Source organism: Staurois parvus, unplaced genomic scaffold (genome assembly GCF_062004578.1).
Source record: "Staurois parvus isolate SC_StPar_1 unplaced genomic scaffold, SC_StPar_1.0 ptg000011l, whole genome shotgun sequence".
In the NCBI taxonomy this organism is placed as follows: Eukaryota; Metazoa; Chordata; class Amphibia; order Anura; family Ranidae; genus Staurois; species Staurois parvus.
The window spans coordinates 11915402-11942334 of record NW_028317807.1 but is presented as its reverse complement, the minus strand read 5'-3'; the positions used below and the strand labels follow the sequence as shown (position 1 = coordinate 11942334).

Below are 26933 nucleotides of genomic sequence, written 5' to 3'. Positions count from 1 at the left end.
ATCCTTTTTTCCCCCACAAATTGAGCTTTCTTTCGGTGGTATTTGATCGCCTGTGCGGTTTTTATTTTTTGCGCTATAAAAAAAAAGGCTGACAATTTTGAGGAAAAAGAAAACAATATTTTGGACTTTTTGCTATAAAACATGTCCAGAAAAAAAAAATGCAAAAATCAAATTTAGTCATAAATTTCTGCCAAAATGCATTCTGCGACATGTCTTTGCTAAAAAAAAAACCAAAACGTGTAAATTAATTGGTTTACGTGAAAGTTATAGCGCTTACAAATGGCGGGAAAGATACTGGGATTTTTAATTTTTATTTATACTAATAATGGCGCCGATCAGCGACATATAGCGGCAATCAGCGACATATGACGGCGACCAGCGACTTATGGCGGGACTGCGGGACTGAGGCGGACATTTTGACACTGGGGGGGAGCTGACTTGGGGTCACTGACATCCCCAGTGACACCAATACAGTGATCAGTGAAAAAAAAAACACTGAAACTGTACTAATGTCACTGGGGAGGAAGGGGTTAACATTTTTAGTGTTCACTGTGTGAGGGGAGTGTTTTACTAAGGGGCGGGGGTGTGTACTGAACGGGGGGAGGGAGGGGGGAGCTGATCGAGGGAGAGAAACTGTATTCTCCCTCTGCAGCTTGGCGGCGAACTGTCACAGAGCAGGCTGTGTGTAAACAATGCAGCCCTGCTCTGTTTCAGTGTTCACCGCTCATCGCGGGAAAACCGCCGGTAAAAACCAGCCGTGACCCGGCGGCGGGGACCCGCTGCTGACACCCGCGGGACAGTTAGGGCGGGCGCGTGCCTCGCTCGCGCCCCCTGCCTGTTTTGTAGGCACACGTTTTAAAACGTGCTTTTGCCTACGAGCGCCGCCCTGCCACCGTTTATATGCGGTGGCTGGGCGGCATGTGGTTAAAGAGACCCTGTTCATTTTATCAGTGATCACTGGTTGATTCACAGTTTACTGAAGATTTATGCACCGATTGGGAATTTTCACTTGATATATGATTTCACATATGATTGATTGGTCACTTTTTTGCAGTTTACTTAACCACTAGCCTACAGGGCACTTATACCCCCTTCCTGCCCAGGCCAGGTTTTCAGCTGTCAGAGCTGTTGCACTTTGAATGACAATTGCACAATCATGCAACACTGTACCCATATGAAATTTTTAAAATTTTTTTGAAACAGATAGAGCTTTCTTTTGGTGGTATTTCATCACCTCTGGGTTTTTTATTTTTTGCTAAACAAACCAAAAACTGAAAAATGTTGAAAAAAAAAGTTTTTTCATAGTTTTTGTTTTAACATTTTGTAAGTAAGTGATTTTTCTCACTGATGTGCGGTAATGAGGCTGCAGTGATGGGCACTGATAGGCTGCACTGATGGGCACTGATAGGTGGCGCTGATGAGGAGGCACTAGTAGGTGGCACTGATGGGCATGGACAGGCATCACTGATGGGCACTGAAAGGCAGCACTCATATATGGCACTGATAGGCGGCACTGATAGGTGGCACCGATAGGCGGCATTGACTGGCACTGATAGGTGGCACTGACTGGCGCTGAAAGGCAGCTCAGATGGGCACTGATATGTGGCATTGATGTGCACTGGTAGGCACGGATATGTGGCATTGATGAGGCACTGGCAGGTGGCACTGCTGGGGCTACACTGATGACCAGTGCACATGTCCCCTCCGAGGAATGCCGAATACCGTCTCTCCTCTCCTCTGTCATGGTGACAGCTCGTGAGGAGAGAAATGCCGATAACCGGCATTTCCCTATTTACATGTGATCAGCTGTGATTGGACACAGCTGATCACATGACCGAGCTGACATCTTCGGCTCTTTCCTTTGATCGGTGAAACGCTGACGTCCTCCCAGAACGAGAGAACCGCCTTGCGCCCGTCATTACCTTATATGGTGGGCGGGAGGCGGTTAAACACTGAATTAATTCACTATTATATCAATATCTATTGGTTTATTATTTATTATTGCATAATTATTTACACATTTGTGTTATTTACACGTTTGTAAGTATAACACGTTTGTTATTTTCACCTATGATTGCATTTAGTGCTTTGTGCGGCGTTTATTTCTATATTTAGCCTGATTTTTGATAAGGTATATTTTGAGTAGCACATCTTCATGTGGCTTGCTATAGGGGCAGTCACAGAAGAGGAGAAGCCCAGAGTGTGGGAGGTAGACCCCAAAAGAGAAGGATCGGGGCCCCTTTTTGCAATACAATTGCGCAGAGGGCAAGTATAACATGTTTATCTTATCTGAAAAAAAAAAAAAAAATCACTTTAAATGTTAACTACAAATGGTGAAAAACTGAATGCTGTAAACTGCTTAAAATTCTTGTATTTGAAGTGATCCTAAAGGCAGAAGGTTTTTCATGAATTTTATATGGGTACAGGTCACTCCTCAGGGCCCCCTTATACTTACCCGAGTCTTATATCGATCCACAATGTACATGAGAGCCGGTTCTCTCTCTTCTCATTGGCTCACAAAACCGTGAGATCCACTGGCTCCTGCCAGTAAGCCAATGAGGAGGGAGGGGGCAGGACTGAACCAGGGTCTGCGTGTGAATGGACAATGTTTATTCACAGGAGCGCATCTCGGGAGCGAGCCTACTCAATGCTTCCATAGCAAAAAGCTTGCTATTGGGGGCACTCGGCAGGGGGGAGTAGCCAGGAGGGACTCAAAAAGAAGAGGAATGGGACTGCTCTGTGCAAAACCACTGGTTAGCAGGTAAATATAACATGTTTGTTATTTGTTAACAAAAAAAAAAAAAAAAAATCAACCTTTAGAATCACTTTAAGTATGTAGTAATGTACTGCACTTCTGACAATTTTAAACAGTTTACTCAAAGTCAAACAGTTTATACATGTATCCGCCACTTTCTTGGATGGATTTCAGGGATTTTTGTTTTTAAAAAAATCCTGGGTGATATAGGATAGCTCTAAACGGTTATCTTATGACAAAGGTTAACAAATAACATTTGACCTAAGTGATTGATCTTTCGCTTTCTTGTTTTTACCCCTACACTTTCAGTTTCGTCCTTCTGAAAATCAACAAAACCTAGACCAACAAAGTTTTTAAAGCTCCAGTTTAGCCCTTGTATTTCTTTAAAGCCCAAGTACAGCCAAACCAAAAACAGAAATATCCACAAAATTTACAGTGAGTAGACAACTAGGAAAGAATAGCTTATTTGAAGTGTAGGTAAAGCCAAAACTAATTTAGTTGCAGATCAGTGTGGAAGGTTAAAATCCTTTGTAAGGTTTTTATTGCTCTCTGTGTCTACTAAGGAAAGATTCACTCTCTGTATGTTATGCAGACCATTGTCACCAGCACAGAAAGTGATGGGAACTCCATAACTTTACAATTTTACAGTTGTCAACTGAACAGGAATAGAGCTAAAATCTTCATACTGGGAACACTTGTTCTGGTGCCAACTTTTTATTGAAGGATTCCTCCTAACTTAGTCAATATTTTCTTTTACCTCCGGTCATGCCTTTGGCATATGGTATGAAGAAAACTCTACCCAATGGGACACAGAAAGAAAGAAAAAAACTCAAAGGTATCTTAGTCATTCTCAACTCTAACCACAAAAAAAAAAAAAAAGTATTTGATTGTACATACTGTATATTTTAATGCATTTTATGCATGTACTCAATTTAAAAAGAAAAAAAAACCTTTATATACTGTATATATAAAAAAATAAATATAATATTGTACACATAAATTAACAAAGACATTCACTTAAAAAGCCAACATTTTCATTTTGTGTGTCCAACTTCCCCGTCTCCATTCTTGACTAGGTGAGGGGAAGTGGGACCATTTTGAATTTCTGTGCTTTACTAAAGTTATTTTTTTTCTCTTTTGTTCATCAACAATATGTTGATTGCAAAAAAGATCCAGTTAAAATGTATTTACATTTTATTCATTTATACAACTTTTTTTTTTTTTTTTAAGGCACATGAAAATTTGTAATATATATAATGTGATCCTTTTACTAAAAAAGTTTGGAGACCACTGGTACAAAAGAAAGATACAGAAAGCAGAAAAAACTCACAGTATATAACAGAGATAATGGGACAGCTTTCTGATAAAAAAAAAAACAAACAAACAAAACAAATTTCTGGTTACTATTTTAGCTTCATAGGGATATACAAAGAAGGAAAGTACAGTAAGTGCCTGTATGAGGGCACCTCTCTCACTGCGCATGTGCAACCTATTAGTTTATTTACAATGGAAAATTGCAGGTCTCTGGCTGGGTTGAAGCAGGTGGAATGCTGCTGCTGGTCTAAAGTCCATTTTAGTATACATACTGGAATTGCTGATGTCCAGCAGTGAGGAAATCATTATTGTACTCCTGATTCTGCTTTACATATTGTGTTTCCACACTATCCACATATATTGTCTTTGCTAAAAAGACATTGTCGTTTGGATCTTTTTAAAGTAAAAAAAGGCTTTGTTACAAGGAAATTCCCCACAGACAAAAAGTGTATTCTTTATAGTAAATAAGGTCCACAATCACACTAAAGTCTAAGCATGTAGAAATAGGGAAAAGCTATAAAGGGGTTGTATATATGTGTTTCTTTTGTCCATTTTTTCGTTGAAGCTTCCCATTACTCTGCGTGCATTGTATTTGAGGTGCATGAAGTAGTGCTAGAGTTTCTAGAACCATGTAATACTGGCTCTCATGCTGTATACAGGATTCACAGCATTCAATGAACCATACTATTACCCTACATGTAACAAAGTGTAAATGCACACAGGGCCAGGGAGACCAAAGCCCCTATTCACAAAGGCCATTAGATCAGGTCTGCCTGTCAGTTTATCAGGCAGATCTGATCAGATGTAGCCCTATGGACCAGCGGGTGTAAATGGACTTGTGTCTGTTTACACCCGCCTACCTCCAATCCAATCCGCTACAAAAAAAAAAAACTGAAGGGGATCCACCCCCTTGGTCTAGGTGAATTAGAGGGCAGACTGGGGTAAATAGACAGCCAATCCGTTTAGTCCCAGCTGCACATTTAGAGTAGAGTGGGCTATGCCCATGTTTGCTCTACATATACTGAGCTGACATGGACCTGTCATCTGCCTGCTCTTCTCTACTCAGCAGGGGATCAGTGGACAGATCCCCTACTGAGCAAAGTAGATTCCATCCCATGTAAAACAGGGCTTAGGACCTCATAGAAGTCTATGGGAATGCAAAAGCAGCAGGTTTACCTGCTGTTGATTCTAAATTACCTCAATGAAGAATGAGCTCAAGTGTGTAAGGAGATGAGCCCTGAGCTATCCCACCAGGAAGCTTTCAAAGTGGACAGCCAATCATTCATGTCTGCACTCACCTGAGCTCATCCCTGGACACAAGTGTCTCAAACTAATGGTAAAATAATCCGCATTTGCCCTCCAACATTGGTCCTAAAGAAGTCCTAAAGCCTAAAATGATGCCAGTCAGTGAGTGCATAAAGATATGAGAATATAGCATGACTGCTGTTAGGTTTTGAGGTTAACATGTAGGCCAATTATAAATCCCTTTATCTAAATATGTACAGCTGAGATAAGTGATGCAAGAATTCAGCCGACTTTCAGTAATTTGCAGATTACTTTTATCATCTGGCACAGATGTCATTTTTTTGTTTTAAATAAAATGACTGCAAAGAACAATGATTCTGGCTCTTGTAATCATTCAGTATAGTACTGTACTAGTGTTTACACGTTTCATCAGGGAACTTGATAATTAATAATATGTAATTATTAAGAAATTGTATATGTATTGAGAACATATTTTAAATACCAACAGGGAGTCTGAAAGAAGAGTCACAGATTAGAAAAACAGCTCTAACATAATCACCTTAATTATTTCAAAACATGTAGTTTGTCCTGCCACCAATAAAATGGATACAGAAGAGGACAGCTTTAGTAATTTAATCCAGATTTATATCACACTATTTCATGAGGAAGAAAAACAAAAAAAAAAAAGACTACAAATGCCACGCACCAGCAATTTCAGTTATCATATCTGAAACACAGCAAGTGATACTCCTCTGTGAAAATGAGCGAGTGAGTAGATGGATATACTCCAGAGCCAACATTGAATATGAAAAAGGCACAGTGTTTCCTATAATTTGGTAAGTCTACAACTGGTGGAACATGACCTGTCACTACATGTGGTCCATGCTAGCAGGTCAGGAATTGGTATAGCAGTCCAAAGGACTGCCTGTCTGGTAAGAGAAAATTGGACCTCTAGTATCAATTGCCTCTAGAAAATTATAGCCAGCATACTGGCGATGAATGAAAGTGCTAGCATCTACAGATGAGAGAGAGAGAGGGGGGGGGGGAGAGAAGAAAAAAAATTGAGTAGGTAGCAGTAGATTTGAGCAGAATTAAAGTTTATATGTATAAAGCAGAGTTCTGGCTGGCTCCTGCCCCCCCCCCCACCAAAACAAATTTAAATTCAGCAGCTACAAATACTGTAACTGTTGACTTTTAATATTAGGGCATTTACCTGTCCAGAGATCAAGCAGTGTCCTCACTCCAAGCCAATTTTTCACAATTGGCTGTCAGGTGCTTGAGCCGCCATCCTGACTATGGGAAAATGGCAGTGAAGCCTTGCACCTGCACAGCCGATCTCCTACTGCATGTGCGCGAAGCGCACTGCACTTTGGGAATGGGACACAGTCCTCTGAGACCTGTGAAGTGTCCCAGAAAGTTGGGGGGGCAACTTTCAACTCAGGCAGTCGTAGCAGGTACCTGTTAAAATCAGGTACCTGTTCCCCCCAAAAAAGGTGCCAAATGTGGCAGCAGAGGGGGGAGGGAGTCAGATAAGCGGAACTTCCGCTTTTGGGTGGAACTCAGCTTTAATTTGCACTATTAATTTTTGTTAGGATTGTTTACTTTATTCAAACTTTGTGTATGTTTTACAATATATGTATGAGGCAATCAAACCTCAATAAAGTCAAACACATACTGTATATTCTTTGCATGTAAAGTTGTGTTTATGTGAATATAGCTTTCATCAGATTCTTAAAAAGGGTCTACGATTCAAAAAAAGGTTAGAAACAACTGCTCTAGAAGCAATAATAATGGAAACTCCACATATATCAGTGTAAATGATTTATACCAGGGGTCTCCAAACTTTTAAACAAAGAGCCAGTTTACTGTCCTTCAGACTTTGAGGAGGCCGGACTGTGACCAGTGAGAGCAGAAAATGCCCTGGTATCAATGGGAGTAAACAATGCCCCACCATTGGTATTAATGGGAGGAATATTGCCCCATTGTTGGGATCAGTGGTAGGAATAGTGCCCTATTGTTATTGTCAGTTGGAGGAATAGTACCCCCCCCGCATTGTAGGGTGTCAGTTGGAGGAATAGTCCCCCAAGGGCAGGATATAGGCAAGCAAAGGGTCGCATCCGACCCCGGGCTGCAGTTTGGAGACTATCGATTTATACATACAAATTATACAAATGGTTCACACACAGACAGCACAATGGCTTATTTAGTTGTTAGAGCTTCTGCCTTCCATCACTGGGGTCCTATGTTTAAATTCCAACCAGGACAAAACCTGCAAGCTATTCTCCCTGTGCTTACATGGGTTTCCTCCCACACTCTGAAGACATGCTGGTAGGCTAATGGCTTCCGCCTAAATTGCCCCTAGTATGTATTTGTATGCACGTGAGGTAGATTATAAGCTTCTTGAGGGTATGGACGGATGTGAATGTATAATCTGTAAAATGCTATGTAAATTGTTGGCAGTTTTTAAATACCTGAAATAAATAAAACATATAAATATACAAACAGTGCAACCTGCAATGACACCCTCTGGATTGAGTACAGTGTCAGCCCTACCTTAAGAAAAACAGACTTGTATACTGTAGTATATATGAAAAATACCACAGGCGGAAATTGCAATTGACCATAATAGATGCACGGGGTACAGCCACTGCTGCAAAGCACTGAATGTGGTGAGATAGACAAATCATCCCTCTGCGTGTAGACCGCATTACTCCACTTGACTCTTGCCAAAGGGAACAAATAGCCAGTATAAAAAATAAAAAAATCATACTGTGTCTACTTCGTCACACTTGCACATTAAAAATGTGATCTACAATATCACAGATCTCCTTTTAAAATAAAACATTTATTTGGGTATATATGCCCATTTAATCAAGACAGCAGTTTGCATTAAATAGGATACAAATGTGAATACCCACTGGCACTTTTATAGAAGAAAAAAAAAATACAGTATGCCCAAAACCAACAAAAAGCATCATTCGGTGTGGTCATAACTGTTGCAGTACAAACTATCTGTCTAATGGACACCACATAGCACCAGGTGTGGTGTCAGTTGTCACAGTATACCAGCTCATAATGAAGAAATGGGAACCTAATCACTTAGACTATAACAAGATGCTTGTTTTGTTAAGGAACTACCACATATTATGCATTGCTTCCTCCTATGCCAAACAATTGATACAGAACTGGCCTGGTATAATAACAAGCACAAAACAAACAGAATGTCATTGGGGTTGATTTACTAAAGGCAAATAGGCTGTACACTGCAAGTGCACTTGGAAGTGCAGCTACTCTGAATCTGAGAGGAACATGCAAGGAAAAAAAAAACCAAAAAAAAAAAACCACCACACAGCATTTTTGCTTGGACATGATTGGATGAAAGAAATCAGCTTAGCTTTGCCTCATTTCAGAGCTTCCCCTCAGATCTGAAGCAACTTCACTTGCACTGCACAATATATTTACCTTTAGTTAATCAAACCTATTGTGTCATAATTAGTACACATACAAAAAAATCCCCAGTAGTGCTTGCATCTGTATTGCTGGCAAAGAAAGTCATCAGGAATGATGAAATCTAGCATACCCTGTATGCGAAGTAAGGGATTCCCTGACACTTGTCACGGCTTGTCTACCATGACCTCCTTCACAGTTTTTACAGTGTATAACCTTCCTATGACCTACAGAAAACCATTACAAATTACACATGTGACAAATTACAAGCACAGTTTAATTGAACTGATTTTGCAGGTGAACCATGCACTTTGTAAGGCTTTTCTTAAGCCTCCACTCAAGCCATTGCCCAATGGTAACGTGTTATGCACGCTGGTGCGACGTGTTGATGCTCAGAGTGGTTCCCCAACACACCTGGTCAATGGACATGCGTTGCAGCACAGGACAATGCACATTAATACACTACCATGCATTGTAGTGCGCTCCGCATCAAAATTGTGCTTGCACCTTTTTTGGTGGGTTGTGATGTGTTAGGCAGCTCATTCAAAAGACTGGGCAATTTTAACGCAAGGCAAACCAACATATGTGCGCTAACACAACGCAACTGTGTGATCCCAGCTTTACTGCAGATTCTTACATTATTCTGTTGCGTGTTAAGACAGGTCATACCAGTGCACTTACTTTTACGTACCTAAAAAAAGTTTTAACAAATAAAAAAAAGGTAAGACTTCTAGTGCAGGATACCTAAAGACATTGCTGGGGAAGCCAGTTCAATCAATAGGCTGCCATGAAATGTGACTTTAAGGGCTGTGAAGACGATTAGGCTAGGCAGTGAGCTATTGGTGGCTTCAACTTTAGTTTCTAGTAAACACAGTCTAAAAAATTAATGCTGCTGTGCAAAGAAGAGAAATTCGATTTTTTCCTCATTTACAGTTAAAAAGTAAAAGAAAAAGTTATCAAAAAGGGACATGCAGGATGCACATAAGACAGACTGCATCACCTTACCTTAGCAAAACTGAGCATATGTTGAAAAAATTGAGTACTGTCCATGATACTTTTTTTTATTTGCACGGACATACAATTTTCAGGACAAGCTTTTGGGGTATGTCACCTTCTTCAAGGTCCAAGCAGTACTGATACCTCACTAGATGAACCATAGAGTGTTTGTGGCCTCAACCATACTTACTACTGACAACAATAGATGTGTGGTAGGACATGCAGGTATGGTCCAGAACTCATGCAGTGTAAAACAGTCCATAATTACAAATGCAACTTTCATTGGAGATCCATTTTTAAATCAATGGAGTGGAGAGGGGTAAGGAGGAGAGCTACAATAGCAGAAAATGCCACATTTCTCAAGGGGAACAAAAACGATAATCAGGCAACCGACTGATCCACTGAGAGTGGCCAGCCGACTGTTGAGTGCAGGATTCCCTGACATGTCTTGGTTTTTGAATATGGCCAAAAACATTGAAATCTCATCATTCATGGATAGCCTAAACTAAACCTGCACTGAGAAAAATATGTAAGCTACCATTTCTGACCTGCTGGCTGTCATGCTAATCCAAGAGCTACACTGACCCAGAACAAGTATATGATGAATACAGTAATGAAGCCACAAGATCAACATGACTACAAGCATTCTAAAAAGGAGAGGTCAATATAGTAGCCATTATGTTTATGTATCTCTACACTGCATTTCTTTGATAGCTGCCCTCTGAAAACGGTACCTGTTAATACTTAAAATAAACCTGTGGTACTCGTAAAAGAGAAGTATGACCAAAGCTTTTTTGGCCATACTTCTCTCGTGGGAGACAGGAGTGCACTTACTTTTGCACTTCTATGACCCAGAATCAGCTTATAGCAGGCAATTGCCCACTGTCAGCTGACATCACAGAGCCACTCCGGGCTCTAGAAGGATCATGTATTGTTGGGATCCACCCAGCTGCTTAACTGACAGCGCATTCTCTAGTACAGCCATTCTCCTAGGGTTGCTAAGGGTTCCTTGAGCTGTGGCTGAGTAATAATCCTAATGTAATGGAGCATGCATAGTACCAAATCTAACTTACCATTGCAAAGCCAACAGCATGAAAACAATTTTTTAGCCTTCAATAGGCATGTAATTTCAATCACCACTTTAAGGGAGCATTCTTCCATTGACATTTAATGTAAGGGACTTTTTGCCCAAGATCCTCGAATCAATTATTTTAGCAGGTGTTCCCTGAGACCTCTAATGTTAAGGGTTCCTCTGAGGTAAAAAGGTTGATCAAGGCTAATCTAGTTTATGACCAACAACCCGTTTCCCTAGTTAAAGTGAAATTAAAGGCAATTAAAATAAAAACAAAAACAAACATGTTATACTTACCTGCTCTGTACAGTGGTTTTGCACAAAGCAGCCCCGATCCTCCTTTACTCGGGTCCCCTGCCAGCAATCCTGGCCCCTCCCTCCTGCCTAATGTTCCCAGAGCAAGCATCTTGCTATGGGGGCACACAAGAAGGCTCACTCGAGAGCCACTGCTCTGCGTGTCCATTCAGACACAGAGCCATGGCTCGGCCCCACCTCCTCTCTCCCCTAACTGGGTGTTACTGACAGCAGTGGGAACTAGTGGCCCCGCTTCTGTCTAAGCCAATGAGGAGGGAAAGTCCCCAAAGAGCTGAGGCTTTTGTGCAGATTGTTATGGAGCTCAGGTAGGTATGGGGGGGAGGGGGCTGCTGCACACAGAAGATTTTTCACCGTCATGCATTGAAAGCATGAAGGTAAAAAAACTTGAGGCTTTAGAACCACTTTATAAGCCTGGCAAGCTTCCCTTCTCCAGTCTTTTAGCCCATTACAGTTGTGGATAGCATAATTGATTCCCTCTTGTATTGGACTGTATTGTTGCTGTATTGTCTCCCATTATATTGTAAAGCACTGAGTCAACTGTTGGCGCTATATAAATCCTGTATAATAATAATAATTGATTAACAGTGCACTGGAGGAGGATGCAGGACAGGACATGGCCATGCTCCAAACCAAGCAAACCGAACAATATGTACATATCTGAGTAGAGTGAGATTCAGGGCACCCATGGTGCATAAAAGGTAAGGTGAGAGAACATGCAGGCATCTAGAGATGCCTTCTATTTGGCAGTAGTTGCATTGTAGGATCTTTAAAAATCACCTCTGGTTCACTTTAAGCCTGCAAAGTGACTCAGTCTGGGATTATACAGAGATCTGACGCCTGCTCCCAAACCAGTTCAAAGGGAGGGAAGGCTTTGTCATAGGCTATTAAAGATCATTCTGTGGTACAAAGCCCAGAAAAATGAGAGGAGCTACAGATCTGTCATTGTCCTGCCTCAATTTACACTTACATGTTTATTTATATGCCATAAAATACTTATGATTAAGTCTAAAACATTCACAACTGTATTTAAAGCCCCGCAATACATTTTGCTGTAAACTGTACTGAGAACTGCAACTTCTTCCCTTAAAATGGTCCTTAGTTTAAAAATAAATGGTGCTTTTTTTTTTACTCCTTTACCCTGGAATTTGTCATGTTATGTGGCCCCCACTGCTTGGGGGGTTCCTCCCTTCATGGGGAGTTGCCGAATCTAATGATTCCTGGTCACAGGTTAATAATCTGCATCAAACTCCTCATTTTCACCTCCTCTTAGATTTCTGTCCCTTGCACAAAAAAAAAAAAAAGAAGTTGCATGATGTATTATTTGTCCAAGGCTAGACAGAAGATAGTGATCTGAGAATAAGGAAAAAAAAAATTTATTTTATCTGTAGAGCTGGGTATTTCCATCCCATTTTCAGATGACTAACCTTTTCATTGTGTCTTTTTTTTTCCATGTTAAAACAGAAGTGAAGCCAAAACTTTTCTTTAGTCTTGGATAGAGAAGAGAAGGGTTCGAACCTCTGTCAGATTTTTATCATCATTCCCCTTTATGATATTATCTCTCACTTCCTATCCCACAAATACAATAGAAATTGTGAAAATCTCCCTACACTGAGAAGGAATCCTGCTTCTGACAGTTGTAATCTGCACAGGGGTCTCCATTAGTAAAATTCTCTCTTTCCTCTAGTTCCTGTGACAACTGCCAAATTTTTGGGTCCCCTTCATATTCTATGCCAATAACTTCTCAAGCACAAGAAGCAAAGGGGGGGGGGGGTTACCAGAGAAGCACATAGACCATAGTAAAGACATGACACTCACACAATGCTAATAAACAATTCAGTAAAATAATCAGAGATAATACGCAATACATTTCCTGTAGCTGGGAAAACACTATTTGTTCACAGATTGTAGCTTCTTATTCATCCCTTCATCCAAAGTATTAGGCTCCATTCACACTTGTGCAACTCCAAAGTCAAACGATTTCCAGTGTGACTATGGAGTGTGACTATTGATGCAACTTTCCATTCTCTGGCATTCAAGTTGCATCAAAGTTGTACCAACATAGTGCAGGGACTTTTTAAAAGTCGTATAGATCCAAACAGGTGCCATTGAAAGTAATGGGCTTCAACTTGTCATGTGACTTTACGTGTTCATGAGAAGTCACACCAGTGTAAACAGGGCCTAAGTCAAAGTCTGTCAAACATTTTATCATATCAGTTAAAATGACCAAATTAATTTAATCTAAGGCCTCAAATACACAAGTAGAAAAAAAATGCTGCTTTTAAAAGGGTTTTTCAATTCTACTTCCGCCCTGCACATTGTGGCATTCAGAACTGCATTTTAAAAGCAGCGTACAGTGCAAAAAAAAAAGAAGTTTAGTAGCATAATTTATGCACATACTGTAGGTGTGTAAATGCAAATAAATTCATTCCAGTAGCTGGAATAAATCAATATTCTGAGCAGTAAAATGAGTTTACACTCATACACTTCTAAACGCAATAAGCCTGTAAACAAGCCAAAACGAGTATAGTTTTCGCTTGATTTTCCTTCCAGCTCCTGGCAAAAGATCCAGTGTAGATAGGAGTAGCCCATGTGCATGAAGAGGCATTCCAAGAGAGAAAGTAGTGGGAACACAAACAAAATGGAAACAAACACATTAGAAATTGTTAGACCTCATGCACATGGGTGCTTGAGGCCATACAACTTAAAGTTTGGGTGTATTACCACATTGGGGAGACACGGCTGCAGCATAGAGCTGTCCATAGTAATGAACAGTTGTATACTAGATGTACGTGAATATGCGCCGTACTTGCAGAAAACATGTACACAGGGTACATCCCTGAATGTGGCTTGTGTGCATCCAGATATTTATGTCCATGTGTGAGTTTACACAAGTACAGTGTATACCCACATACAACCTTTAATTACTATTGCAGTTGTACACTGCAGCTGTGCCTTCCAGGCATGGACATATGTTTGCCCCAATACGGTTAGAGAGACCTAAAAACCTGTCAAAATATTTACGGTAAGTCTTCCCCACTTTATCCATAATTAAAAATAAATTTGGCTGGCGTTAAATGTATTTATTTGTGAACATACAACCACAAAAAGACCTTCAACACAGCAAATCTTCTTTCCATATTTAGCCTTCTAGCAGGCAGCATGTATTCATAGTAGGTAGTTGGACAGTGCATGACGTTACATACAGCGGGGAAGTTGGTTCCCAGTCTGTGAGTTTTGTAGTTTTGATAGCGAGACTCCTACCGGAAGCCAGGGGCAATCATTACAGCAGGGCTAGGCAGTGGTTGAGGAACCTAAATTGACTACGGGAAATACAAGCATAGTTCCCAATACCTCCTGGCAGCAATCCCAAGAACATCAACACAGCAAAACGTGGCACCCAAATGGACTATGTCCTATATCTACTAGGAGCAATTGCAGGGATGCAAACTGACCACACCAGCACAGATCAGTTACTGTTATTTGGGTTGTGAGCGGAGTGTATTTTTACACCAGATGCAGTGCAACTGTTGGGACTGTGTTGGGCAGCTATTCTGGTGCAGTCCAACCACATGACAAAGCAAAATACCTGATCTCCGGTGTGCCCAGTTCATACCATAATGTTCCGGAGGTGTGCAGACAGTCTACACTGAAAAAAGTACCAAATACTTGAACCATGGGGCTGGCAACTGAACTATAAAATAACTACAAACTTACATTTCAATAAAATTAAATGCCAAGATCACAGCATCATCACTACAGCATCCCGCTGGAATGCAGCGCACCAGCCACAGTGTTGTAATGCTACAGTTGGTGTTTATTAGCCTTTACACTGGAACTAAGGGGAACTGGCAGGATCATTGGATACATATCAGCACTGAATGAAATAAAAAAATACAGATTACGTTTACCAAGACCTACTGTATGTGAACAACCCAGCACATATATTTAACCTGCTGCCATCCATGTAACACATATGTACAGCAGAAAAAAGGTGGACTTTGACACCCACACACCACATGTATGTTTCACTAGCTGGCCAAAGTTTCTGTGCTGAGAATGCGTTGCTCCTGGCAAAGAGGCAGAGATGTCAAAGACAGTTCTCAGGTCCAATGAACGATGGATGGCCAACAGGACTGACTTCCAATCATGTGACCATGATTCTTAATCCTCTAATAGCCAATAACAATTGTCACATGATCGCCAATTCTTCCTGCCTTCCTGGGTGTTCAGAACCTTTTAAAAAGGACACCTAAGTGGGCGTAAAGGGTTAGACTTTTTTTTTTTTTTTTCTTTTTTTTTTTTTTGAGTACCATACACTTTAAAGTGGTTGTAAAGGCTCAAGGTATTTTACCTTCATGCATACTATTCAAGAAGGTAAAAAAAATTCCTGTTTGCAGCAGCCCCCCACCAATATATACCCAAACCCCCTCTGGATGTAATAATGTGCGCAGCGGCTTTCCCAGGACTCTGCCTCCTCATTGGCTGAGATTGCAGTGAGAGCCACTGGCTCCTGCTACTGTCAAATGCAGACAGTGAGCCAATAAGCAGTGATGTGTGTATGAATGGACACACAGAGCAGTGACTTGGGAGTGAGTCTGCTTGGGTGTCCCATAGCAAGCAGCTTCCTCTGGGGGCATTTGGCAGGTGGGAGGAGCCAGGAGTGCCTGCAGGGACCAGAGAAGAGGAGGATCGGGGCTGCTCTGTCCACTGCACAGAGCAGGTAAGTATGACAAGTTTTTTTTTTTTTTAATTGCCTTTATTATCGTATTAAGCCTCAGGCTGCATTCACACTTGAGTGATTTGTAGCTTGAAGCTCCAAAAACGTTCAAACTTAAAAAAAATCAATTGTTCTCTATGGTGCCTGTTCATACCTGATCGCGCGAACAAGAACCATAGCGAACAATTGATTTTTTAAGTTTGAGCGATTTTGGAGCTTCAAGCTACAAATCGCTCAAGTGTGAATGCAGCCTTAGGACCCCTTCGTGCACTTGGGCTTGTTGTGCTAAGGCAGACTGTTAATTATGAATGGGCTCACAACACACCTCAATGGACCAAAAAAAAAAAAAACCCTCCAAAACTAACCGACAGCATTTTTAGCAATGTATCACACAACAACACACAGTATGTGCATTCTGGTGAACTGTAGTACAGATTCATTGGCATCTACTGTATGTGTGCTAGGGGTGCCATGCTAAACAGCAACACAATTCACATAGTAACATTCATTATGCCTGCTATTACAATACACAAGTGTGAGGCCAAATCTTCCCAAAACATGTACTACTGCACAAAAATGTTATCACATACGTGTGTAATAAACATGTAAAACCGCATACTCAAAATTTGCATCCAGTATCAGCATCTTTGTTATCTGGCAGGTGCTTTGAATGAAAATTAACTGTCATTGCAGTTATTAATTCAATTTAAGTGTGTCACCATCAATTAGGATTTTAAAGTGACCTAAATAGCAGAAGTTGATTCCAGACGTAGTTTCCATAAACGCAATCATACTCTCATGCCAGCCTATACAATCCCAAAGAATTACACATGGGGTATCTTTATTACTATCACTGCTGATGTTTGAAATTCCAACCTGTTTATCAAGGATGCTGTTACCTGCTGGATGATGTTACAGACAAAGCAAAGTAACAAGTGCCTGCTGTGCAGTTTGGTTGACCTGAGACAAACTCTATTAATACCAGTGCTGGGGGCTTCATTATTGTTGCGGATTAACATTTATCCAAACATAGAACAAAAACGGATAGCATTGCAGCTTTCCTGTTCTTAGATGTAGTGCCTGCATTTGTTTTATTTCACACTTTTCTTCCTCATTGCTTATAACTCACTTCTTTTTCTAGCAAGACAACTATACTAAGTAGTGTTGTCACCTTAGGACCAGCAGTGTTTAGGAAATACATAACAGTTTGCTAGTACTACAAACCACCTCACTCTTCTCTAGAACAGGGGAAGGTGTTTTTTTAGTCCACAGAGATAGCAGGGAGCAATGTTAACTGATAACAGTGCAAAGGCAGAGAGAACAAGAAGTTATCAGGCAACAAGATTTCTGTTGCACCTGTCAAACAGATATAATGAAAGCTCTCAACAGTGTATTTAACTGACCGAAAAGGAGAAACAAGATACACTAGAGTTCACATACACTTAAAGAATGGCCTTCATCATTCTGGGGATTAGGCTGGCTCAGCTGGTCAAATGATAGCAGGGTCCCTAAAAACCAGCGGGACTGGAAGAAGTGGCATTGTGAGCCATAGGTTACAGAATTCCTGTGAACAAGCTCCACTAGGGGAAAATCTTAGGGCCCTCTTACACGGTTATGTTGTGATGACATGTGTAACATTCATTTTACCACCTGTCAAGGCAAAACAAAGTAACATAAGATAAAAGGCGTGCTCTGCTCAATGCACCACAACAAAAAGATGAAAAGATGTTGATATAATAGTGCTGAACATTGGTAGCCCATTTACATTGGTCTACCTTAAACAAATATGATCCTCTAAAGTACTGCATATTAACATGAAGGTAGAGTAATACATCAAATCAGACCAGTGGACTCCTTCACTCCTATGCTTTGCGCTAATCCACACTACATACAGTTCCTTAAATAGGCACCATAATGTCACCAAACACATTACAATCTGATTGTAGTTTCCTTTAGATCTACCAACAACTTTGTAGTACGTGAACCTGCCTGACTGGATAGTTTAGTTAGGTCTCATAATACATAATTTTGGGAAATCTAAAAAGTTGATTGTACAGCTAGGTTGTAATGTGTATAGTGGCCCTTACTTATGCAGTATAGCACATCGCATAGTGTGTACTGGTCTTTACATTTACATACAGGCTTTCCTAAGTCTCACACATAAGTAAATAATAACATTCTACCTATAATGCCCCTGTGACACGTCCAAGCCAAATCCCACTTCTGGATGGACAATTAATACTTGAAAGAATATAACTTTATGAGTTGCCTTTTTCAAAGACAAAAAAAACATCATCTAACATAAAGTACATCTCATAGCATCCTACTTTGATACATAGGGGTTTATTTACTAAAGGTGGAGAGAGCAAAATCAGGCTCACTTCTCCTTAGAAACCAATCAACTTCCAGTTTTTTTTGTCAAAGCTTAACTGAACAAGCTGAGGTTAGAAGCCGATTGGTTTTTATGCAGAAATTAGCTCGATTTTGCACTCACCAGCTTTAGTAAAGTCCTTCCCAAGCCCATTTTGGCACGTCTTGCATAAATGTAAAAATCAGCTTTTGTTTTTAGGTGGAAAATTACTTAGAACCCCCAAATATATATATATATATATATACATATACATACACACACACATATATATATATATATATATATATATATATATATATACACACATACATACATATATACACACACACACACACACACACACACATATAAATACATACATACATACATACATGCACACGAACACAGCTCCAAAAAAGTAAAGAAACGCTTTGAAAACACATCAGTTCTCAATGGGGAAAATATCATGCTGGATATCTATACTGCTATGGACTAGGTAATGTGTTAGGAACGTAAGGATGTCCCATCGTTTGATGGAAATTAAAATTATCAACCTACAGAGAGGACTGAATTCAAAGACACCCCGAAAATTAAAATGAAAAATGATGCAGCAGGCGAATCCATTTTGCTGAAATTTCATTGTAGCAACTCAAAATGGTACTTAATAGTTTGTATGACCCCCCCGTGCTTGTATGCATGCCTGACAACATGGGAGCATGCTCCTAATGAGACAACAGATGGTGTCCTGGGGGATTTCCTCCCAGATCTGGACCAGGGCATCACCGAGTTCCTGGACAGTCTGAGGTGCAACCTGGCAGCGTCGGATGGACTGAAAACATGATATCCCAGAGGTGTGCTATTGGATTTAGGTCAGGCTAGCGTGGGGTCATTCAATGATATCAATTCCTTCATTCTCCAGGAACTGCCTGCATACTCTTGCCACATGAGGCCAGGCATTGTCGTGCACCAGGAGTAACCCAGGACCCACTGCACCAGCGTAGGGTCTGACAATGGGTCCAAGGCCAACAGGCTGAAGGCCATCATCGGACAGATCATCCACCTGGATCAGACTTGCGGCATTCCTGGCCGGAGGATTGCGGACAGCCTAGCGCTCGTCCAGGACACGGTCCAGTTCATCAAGGATCACCGTGTGCACGCGGCGCTGGTCAGCCTTGATCAGGAAAAGGCCTTTGACCGTGTCTCCCATGGGTTTATATGCAGAGCCCTGCGCAGGTTTGGTCTGGGGGAAATGGTTTGTTTGTATGTCGACCTTATGTATAATGACATCTGTAGTACGGTGCTGGTGAATGGCTGGAAAACTGACCCCTTCCCGGTCCTCTCTCACCTCTGCTTTTTGTTTGCTGTATAGAGCTCTTCGCGGAATGCATCAGGCGGAATCCAGAGATCAGGGAAATCACCGCGCCGGGATCAGACAGAAGGGAAGTGAAGTGCTTGCTCTACATGGACGACGTGACGGTGTTCTGTGCCGACCAGCGCTCCATCGACCTGCTCCTCCAGACCTGCGAGGGCTTCGCCCAAGCTTCGGGGGCAAAAGTCAACTGCGGGAAGACAGAGGTCATGCTCTTCGGAAAGTGGTTCCTGCCTTCTTCTGCATCCATGCCCTTCAGCATCAAGACGGACTTCATCAAAATTCTGGGAGTTTGGTTTGGTGCGGAGGGCGCAGCCCTGAAGTCTTGGGAGGAGAGACTGTTGAAGATGAAACAAAAGTTTGGACTTTGGAGCCTCAGAGAACTTACCATCGAAGGGAAGACACTGGTACTCCGCAGCGAGATTCTCCCTGTTTTGCAGTACCTCGCCCAGGCCTGGCCCCCACATGCCAACACCTGCAAGGCCATCACCAGGGCGGTGTTTCACTTCATCTGGGGCTCCAAGATGGACAGAGTGAAGCGGGCAGTCATGTTCAAGGAGCCCCTCAAGGGCGGTAAGGGCGTGCCCAACATCGCCACCCAACTGAGGGTGTTCTTTGCCTGCAACTGCATCCGCAGGACTTTACCGAAAAGGACTATGGACTCTGGCGGAAACGCAATGTCACGCTTCTTCCTTTTGCTTCTCTGAAGGTCCCTCAGATGGGACAATTGGGACAGTTACATCACCTACAACTGGGACACTCCTTGGCATTACCTGGATACCTTTAAGTTTCTCAAGGAGCAGGGACTACAGGGAGTCAAGCCTGACTTATGGAAACCAAAGACCATCTACAAGCTCATCAGAGCAAGTGACATTTTGGAGTCGGTTCCAGGCCTGCCTTCAGATACCTGCAAGGTGGTCTGGAGGAATGTTTCTTCAAAGAGCCTCACCAACAGGCACAAGGACCTGGCATGGATGGCAATCCAAGGGGGGTTGCCTCTCAGGACATTTATGCTTGCCAGGAACCTGAGCAGATACAGACACTGCCCTTTCTGCATCATCCACGAGGAAACGGCTCAGCACGTTTTCTGGGAGTGCTCTTTTGCTCAGGACCTGTTGAGGGCCCTGGAACCTGAACTCAAGGACTTTGTGCCACAGACAGCCATCACACATTTTGGGGTGTTGAACGGACTTTTCTGTGGAACTTTTACCCTAGAGGACATTGACAGTGCCTGGCGGGTGCTGTGTTGTTTTAAGGACGCTTTATGGTGAGCCAGGAAGCACCTCATCCACCAGCGTGAGAGGATGTCCATTGAGGGCTGCCGCAGATGGATCCTTAGTCTGCTCACAGACTATAACTTGATGGACTTTAAGGAGGAAGAGGACGTCTGAAAATCTCGCATTACCCCTACTCCCCCTCGCGTGTCTTTGTCCCTTCAATAAAGCTTCGGACCTGTGACCTATTTCCCCTCTTCCTTACCCCACGCACGCACGCACGCATGATGCTTGTTGGAATTTGTACTTGTTTGAACTTGCATGATTTTGTATATTCTGAAAATGTTTTTATGCATGCTATGGTATTATGCGGTGGCGTCCCTGGGGGTAACCTAGGGGGCAACAAACAGTCTCGGGGGTAAGTGGCGTCATGCATGACGTGGTGGTCTGGGGATTCGACTGCCACGCACATCACGTCAGGCATCATACCGCTGAGTGAATGTATTTATTGTATGCCTGTAACTGTATTGTAATGTGGTGTATTATGCGCTGCGTCACAGTACAGGGTTAGATGTACCCCGACGAGTATTGTGTTTTTTTATACTTCTGTAAATAAAGTATATTTTAAAAAAAAAAAAAAATGGGTCCAGGGATTTCATCCCGATACCTAACGGCAGTCAGAGTGCCATTGTCTAGCTTGTCTGTGTGTCCCTCCCTAGATATGCCTCCCCTGACCATTGATCCACCATCAAAACGGTCATGCTGAATGATGTTACAGGATAACGTTCTTCATGATTTCTCCATACCCTTTCACGTCTGTCACTTGTGCTCAGGGTGAACCCACACTCATCTGTGAAAAGCACAGGGCTCCAGTGGCGGACCTGCCAATTCTGGTGTTCAATGGCAAATGCCAATCAAGTTCTATGGTGCCGGGCAGTGAGCACAGGACCCACTAGAGGATGTTAGGCCCGCAGGCCACCCTCATGAAGTCTGTTTCTGATTGTTTGGTCAAAGACATTCACACCAGTGGCCTGCTGGAGGTAATTTTGTAGGGATCGGGCAGTGCTCATCCTGTTCCTCCTTGCACAAAGGAGTAGATACCTGTCCTGCTGATGGGTTAAGGACCTTCTACGGCCCTGTCCAGCTCTCCTAGAGTAACTGCCTGTCTCCTGGAATCTCCTACATGCTCTTGTGCTGGGAGACACAGAAAACCTTCTGGCAATGGCACGTATTCATGTGCCATCCTGGAGGAGTTGGACTGCCTGTGCAACCTCTGTAGGGTCCAGGTATTGCCTCATGCTACTAGTAGTGACACTGACCCTAGCCAAATGCAAAACTAGTGAAAAACAGTCAGAAAAGATAAGTAGGGGAAAAAAATGTCAGTGGCCTCCACCTGTAAAACCATTCCTGTTTTGGGGGTCATCTCATTGTTGCCCATCTAGTGCACCTGTTGTTAATTTCATTAACACCAAAGCAGCTGGAAATTATTAACAATCCCCTCTGCTACCTAACTGACCAGATCAATATCCCAGGAGTTTAATTGACTTGATGCTATACTCAAATTAAAAAGGGTTCCTTTAATTTTTTTGAGCAGTGCAGAACCCAATTGTTTGGTAAAATATAAAAGATGATGTTACACGGAGTAAATAAATGCCTGACATATCACGCTTTAAAATTGTGCACGCTCGTGGAATGAAAACAAACTATTGTACGTACAAATCTCCATAGGTGATGCTTTAAAAGCCTTTACAGGTGACCAGTTTAGAGTTACATAGGAGATCTGGAGCTAGAATTATTACTCTTCCTCTAATGCTCGTAGCGATACCTCACAAGTGTGGTGCGAACGCCATTACCATATGTGTGCAGGACTTGTGTATGCGTTCACCTTTGCACATAAAGCCAACCAGACACAGATCAGATCTGACAATCACCTGTTCCTTGCCTGCTCTCTCTGACAATCACCTGTTCCTTGCCTGCTCTCTCTGACAATCCCCTGTTCCTTGTCTGCTCTCTCTGACAATCCCCTGTTCCTTGTCTGCTCTCTCTGACAATCCCCTGTTTCTTGTCTGCTCTCTCTGACAATCCCCTGTTTCTTGTCTGCTCTCTCTGACAATCCCCTGTTTCTTGTCTGCTCTCTCTGAATCACCTGTTTCTCTACAGTCTGTAAAGCTGGGTATACATGGACCAAACATTTTTCTCTGAGTGTACCACTGTCTAACAAATGCCAGGACCCGCTTCTGTTGACCGTTTTGCTACAGTGCTGATCTGTGTATTCTGCATGCACATCACTTGTTTGGATGTAAGGATCTTTTTTTTTTTTTTTTTTTTAAATCAACCTCCTGAATGACAAAAAAAAAAAAAACTGTCCATGTATACCCAGCTTAACAATCTCCAGCTACTTGTCCGCAGTCTCTAGCAGTCTCTAACAGTCTCCAGCCACGTGTCGGCAGTCACTGACAGTCTCCGGCCACGTGTCCGCTGCCCCTGACAGTCTCCGGCCACGTGTCCGCTGCCCCTGACAGTCTCCGGCCACTTGTCCGCTGCCTCTGACAGTCTCCGGCCACTTGTCCGCGGTCACTAACAATCTCCGGCCACTTGTCCGCGGTCACTAACAATCTCCGGCCACTTGTCCGCGGTCACTAACAATCTCCTGTTACTTGGCCGCGGTCACTAACAATCTCCGGCCACTTGTCCGCGGTCTCTAACAATCTCCGGCCACTTGTCCGCGGTCTCTAACAATCTCCGGCCACTTGTCCGCGGTCTCTAACAATCTCCGGCCACTTGTCCGCGGTCTCTAACAATCTCCGGCCACTTGTCCGCGGTCTCTAACAATCTCCGGCCACTTGTCCGCGGTCTCTAACAATCTCCGGCCACTTGTCCGCGGTCTCTAACAATCTCCGGCCACTTGTCCGCGGTCTCTAACAATCTCCGGCCACTTGTCCGCGGTCTCTAACAATCTCCGGCCACTTGTCCGCGGTCTCTAACAATCTCCGGCCACTTGTCCGCGGTCTCTAACAATCTCCGGCCACTTGTCCGCGGTCTCTAACAATCTCCGGCCACTTGTCCGCGGTCTCTAACAATCTCCGGCCACTTGTCCGCGGTCTCTAACAATCTCCGGCCACTTGTCCGCGGTCTCTAACAATCTCCGGCCACTTGTCCGCGGTCTCTAACAATCTCCGGCCACTTGTCCGCGGTCTCTAACAATCTCCGGCCACTTGTCCGCGGTCTCTAACAATCTCCGGCCACTTGTCCGCGGTCTCTAACAATCTCCGGCCACTAGTCCGCGGTCACTAACAATCTCCTGTTACTTGGCCGCGGTCTCTAACAATCTCCTGTTACTTGGCCGCGGTCTCTAACAATCTCCTGTTACTTGGCCGCGGTCTCTAACAATCTCCTGTTACTTGGCCGCGGTCTCTAACAATCTCCTGTTACTTGGCCGCGGTCACTAACAATCTCCTGTTACTTGGCCGCGGTCTCTAACAATCTCCAGCCACTTGTCCGCGGTCTCTAACAATCTCCGGCCACTTGTCCGCGGTCTCTAACAATCTCCGGCCACTTGTCCGCGGTCTCTAACAGTCTCCGGCCACTTGTCCGCGGTCTCTAACAATCTCCGGCCACTAGTCCGCGGTCACTAACAATCTCCTGTTACTTGGCTGCGGTCTCTAACAATCTCCTGTTACTTGTCCGCGGTCTCTAACAATCTCCTGTTACTTGTCCGCGGTCTCTAACAATCTCCTGTTACTTGGCCGCGGTCTCTAACAATCTCCTGTTACTTGGCCGCGGTCTCTAACAATCTCCTGTTACTTGGCCGCGGTCTCTAACAATCTCCTGTTACTTGGCCGCGGTCTCTAACAATCTCCTGTTACTTGGCCGCGGTCTCTAACAATCTCCTGTTACTTGGCCGCGGTCTCTAACAATCTCCTGTTACTTGGCCGCGGTCTCTAACAATCTCCAGCTACTTGTCCGCGGTGTCTAACAATCTCCGGCTACTTGTCCGCGGTCTCTAACAATCTCCAGCTACTTGTCCGCGGTCTCTAACAATCTCCAGCTACTTGTCCGCGGTCTCTAACAATCTCCTGTTACTTGGCTGCGGTCTCTAACAATCTCCTGTTACTTGTCCGCAGTCTCTAACAATCTGCTGTTACTTGGCTGCGGTCTCTAACAATCTGCTGTTACTTGGCTGCGGTCTCTAACAATCTGCTGTTACTTGGCTGCAGTCTCTTACAATCTTCTGTTACTTGGCTGCAGTCTCTAACAACTTTCTGTAGTATTACATTCGCTGGATATTATGTGTAGCCCTATGGTGCTATCAAGGGCCACATTTGAGGCCCGTATATGAAGTAAGTAGCCCACCACTGCTCTCTATCCCCAGCTGTCAGCAGGTTATCAGTCCCTGTCCTCCTACCTCTGCTGGGTCATACACAAACACAAGAACATTTCAGAGAAGGAAACATTGTTGCTCTTACTTTCTCCTTGGCTTTGATGTATCTCTGGGCGGCTTGTTGGATTAATTCTCGGATGCTGATCTTGCCATCCTTGCAGGGGACCACAATGGCCGTTTTCCCAAAACAAACTGTCACTTTCATCCTCGCCTTCCTCTCCAGGGAGTACAATGAGAGTACGGCCTGCGACTGTCCCCAGTCCACACGGTGTCACTTCCCCCAGCAACAGGTGCAATAGGACCCCGTCAGAAGTCATAATAGTCCATGCTGAGGTCCCTCCACTGACTGAGAGCTCACAGGAAGAAAGACAAGACACTGACACCAAGCAGAAGGGAAAGGTGTCAGTGCAAGAAGACCCAGAGGAAAGTTTGTGAGGAAGTTCTAGGAGGGAAAGTAATAGCAAGTAGTTTTATTGGAGTCCAGGTGAGGTGTGAGGAGACTCCCTGGGGAGCTATAGAGCCCCTGAATGCGGAAGGAGGGAAGGAAGGGCAGTGAGAGGTGTAGGAGGGGAGAGGTGGAATGAGGAAGACAGGTCCCTCAGGAGTGACTGGCCTCTCCACCTTCCTCAGCGCTCTCTATAGACTACAGGGACCTTTATCGGGACACTGCAGAGGTTAGAAAGCTTTGAAAAGTCCCGGGCACAAAGTGTGGTCAGGGCCGGGATTCCCAGGCAGGCATTGCAGGAGGGGAGGAGCCGTGTCCCCGTACATGGAGGAGGAGGAGGAGCGGCTCCTTGGAAAGGAGTAAACACAACCCTCAGTGCACGCTGCTGGACCGGGAACCTGCTGACCGGCAGCCCCGGCATCCCTCTAGGTGTGCATGTCCTCTCCTACATCTTACACCATCGTACAAGGAGCCCTGCACCACTACATATGAGTGTCTGATGACTGGGCATGCTGTGATAGTCACTACTACTCTTGTTTAACCACTTCAAGTCCAGACACTTAAACCCCCTTCCTGTCCAGGCCAATTTTCAGCTTTCCGTGCTGTCACACTTTGACAATTTCGCGGTCATGCAACGCTATACCCATATGAATTTTTTAGCATTTTTTTGAGACATATAAAGCTTTATTTTTGTGGTATTTATTCACCACTGGGATTTTTATTTTTTTTGCTATGTAAATGAAAAAGTCCAAACATTTTGAAAAAATTGTTTTTCTTATAAAATTTTGCAAATAAATAATATTTCATCATAAATCTTGGCCAAAATGTATTCCGTTATCTTTTTAGTAAAAAAAAAAAAAAATAACCCAAATTAGTTTATAACTAATATTGTGTATATTGATTGGTTTGCGTGAAAGTTATAGTGTCTACAAACTGGTATAGATACTGACATTTTTCTTTTTTTTAGACTACTAAAGGCAGTGATCAGCAACTTATAATGGGACTGCAATAGTGTGGTGGGAAATCTAACACTAACTGACTCAGGGAAGAACTGACCAACTGCCACTGACATTACCAATGACACTAATACAGTGATCAGTGACCATAATATACAATGTCACTGTACTAAGGACATTAGCTAGGAAGGGGTTAACAGCTAGGGCGATCAAGGGGCATATGTGTGCCCAACACTGTGTTTATGTGTGTAAAGTGTGCAGCTTTTACTAAGAGATCTTTAAGTTTCTCCTCCCTGCTTTGCACACAGAGCTCTGGGTTGTGATTATACACAGCCGATCAGCTAGTCCCAGTCATGA

General features: G+C 43.1%; 1 protein-coding gene and 1 pseudogene across 4 annotated transcripts in view; one reads left to right on the top strand and one right to left on the bottom strand.

Annotated features, from left to right (window-relative positions):
• Positions 1-25941, bottom strand: part of PARD3B (par-3 family cell polarity regulator beta) — a 1797179-nt gene extending 1771238 nt beyond the window's left edge. For 2 of the 4 annotated variants that reach the window (XM_089670923.1, XM_089670934.1), the window contains exon 1: positions 25261-25941. In XM_089670923.1, the coding sequence (XP_089527049.1) occupies positions 25261-25380 (120 nt within the window). In that variant the 5' untranslated portion in view covers positions 25381-25941. The remainder of the gene's footprint in view (positions 1-25260) is intronic. The other 2 variants (XM_089670945.1, XM_089670953.1) reach the window with 1 other exon arrangement.
• Positions 19790-20971, top strand: LOC149473771 (uncharacterized; annotated as a pseudogene).
• Positions 25942-26933: the final 992 nt, after the last annotated feature.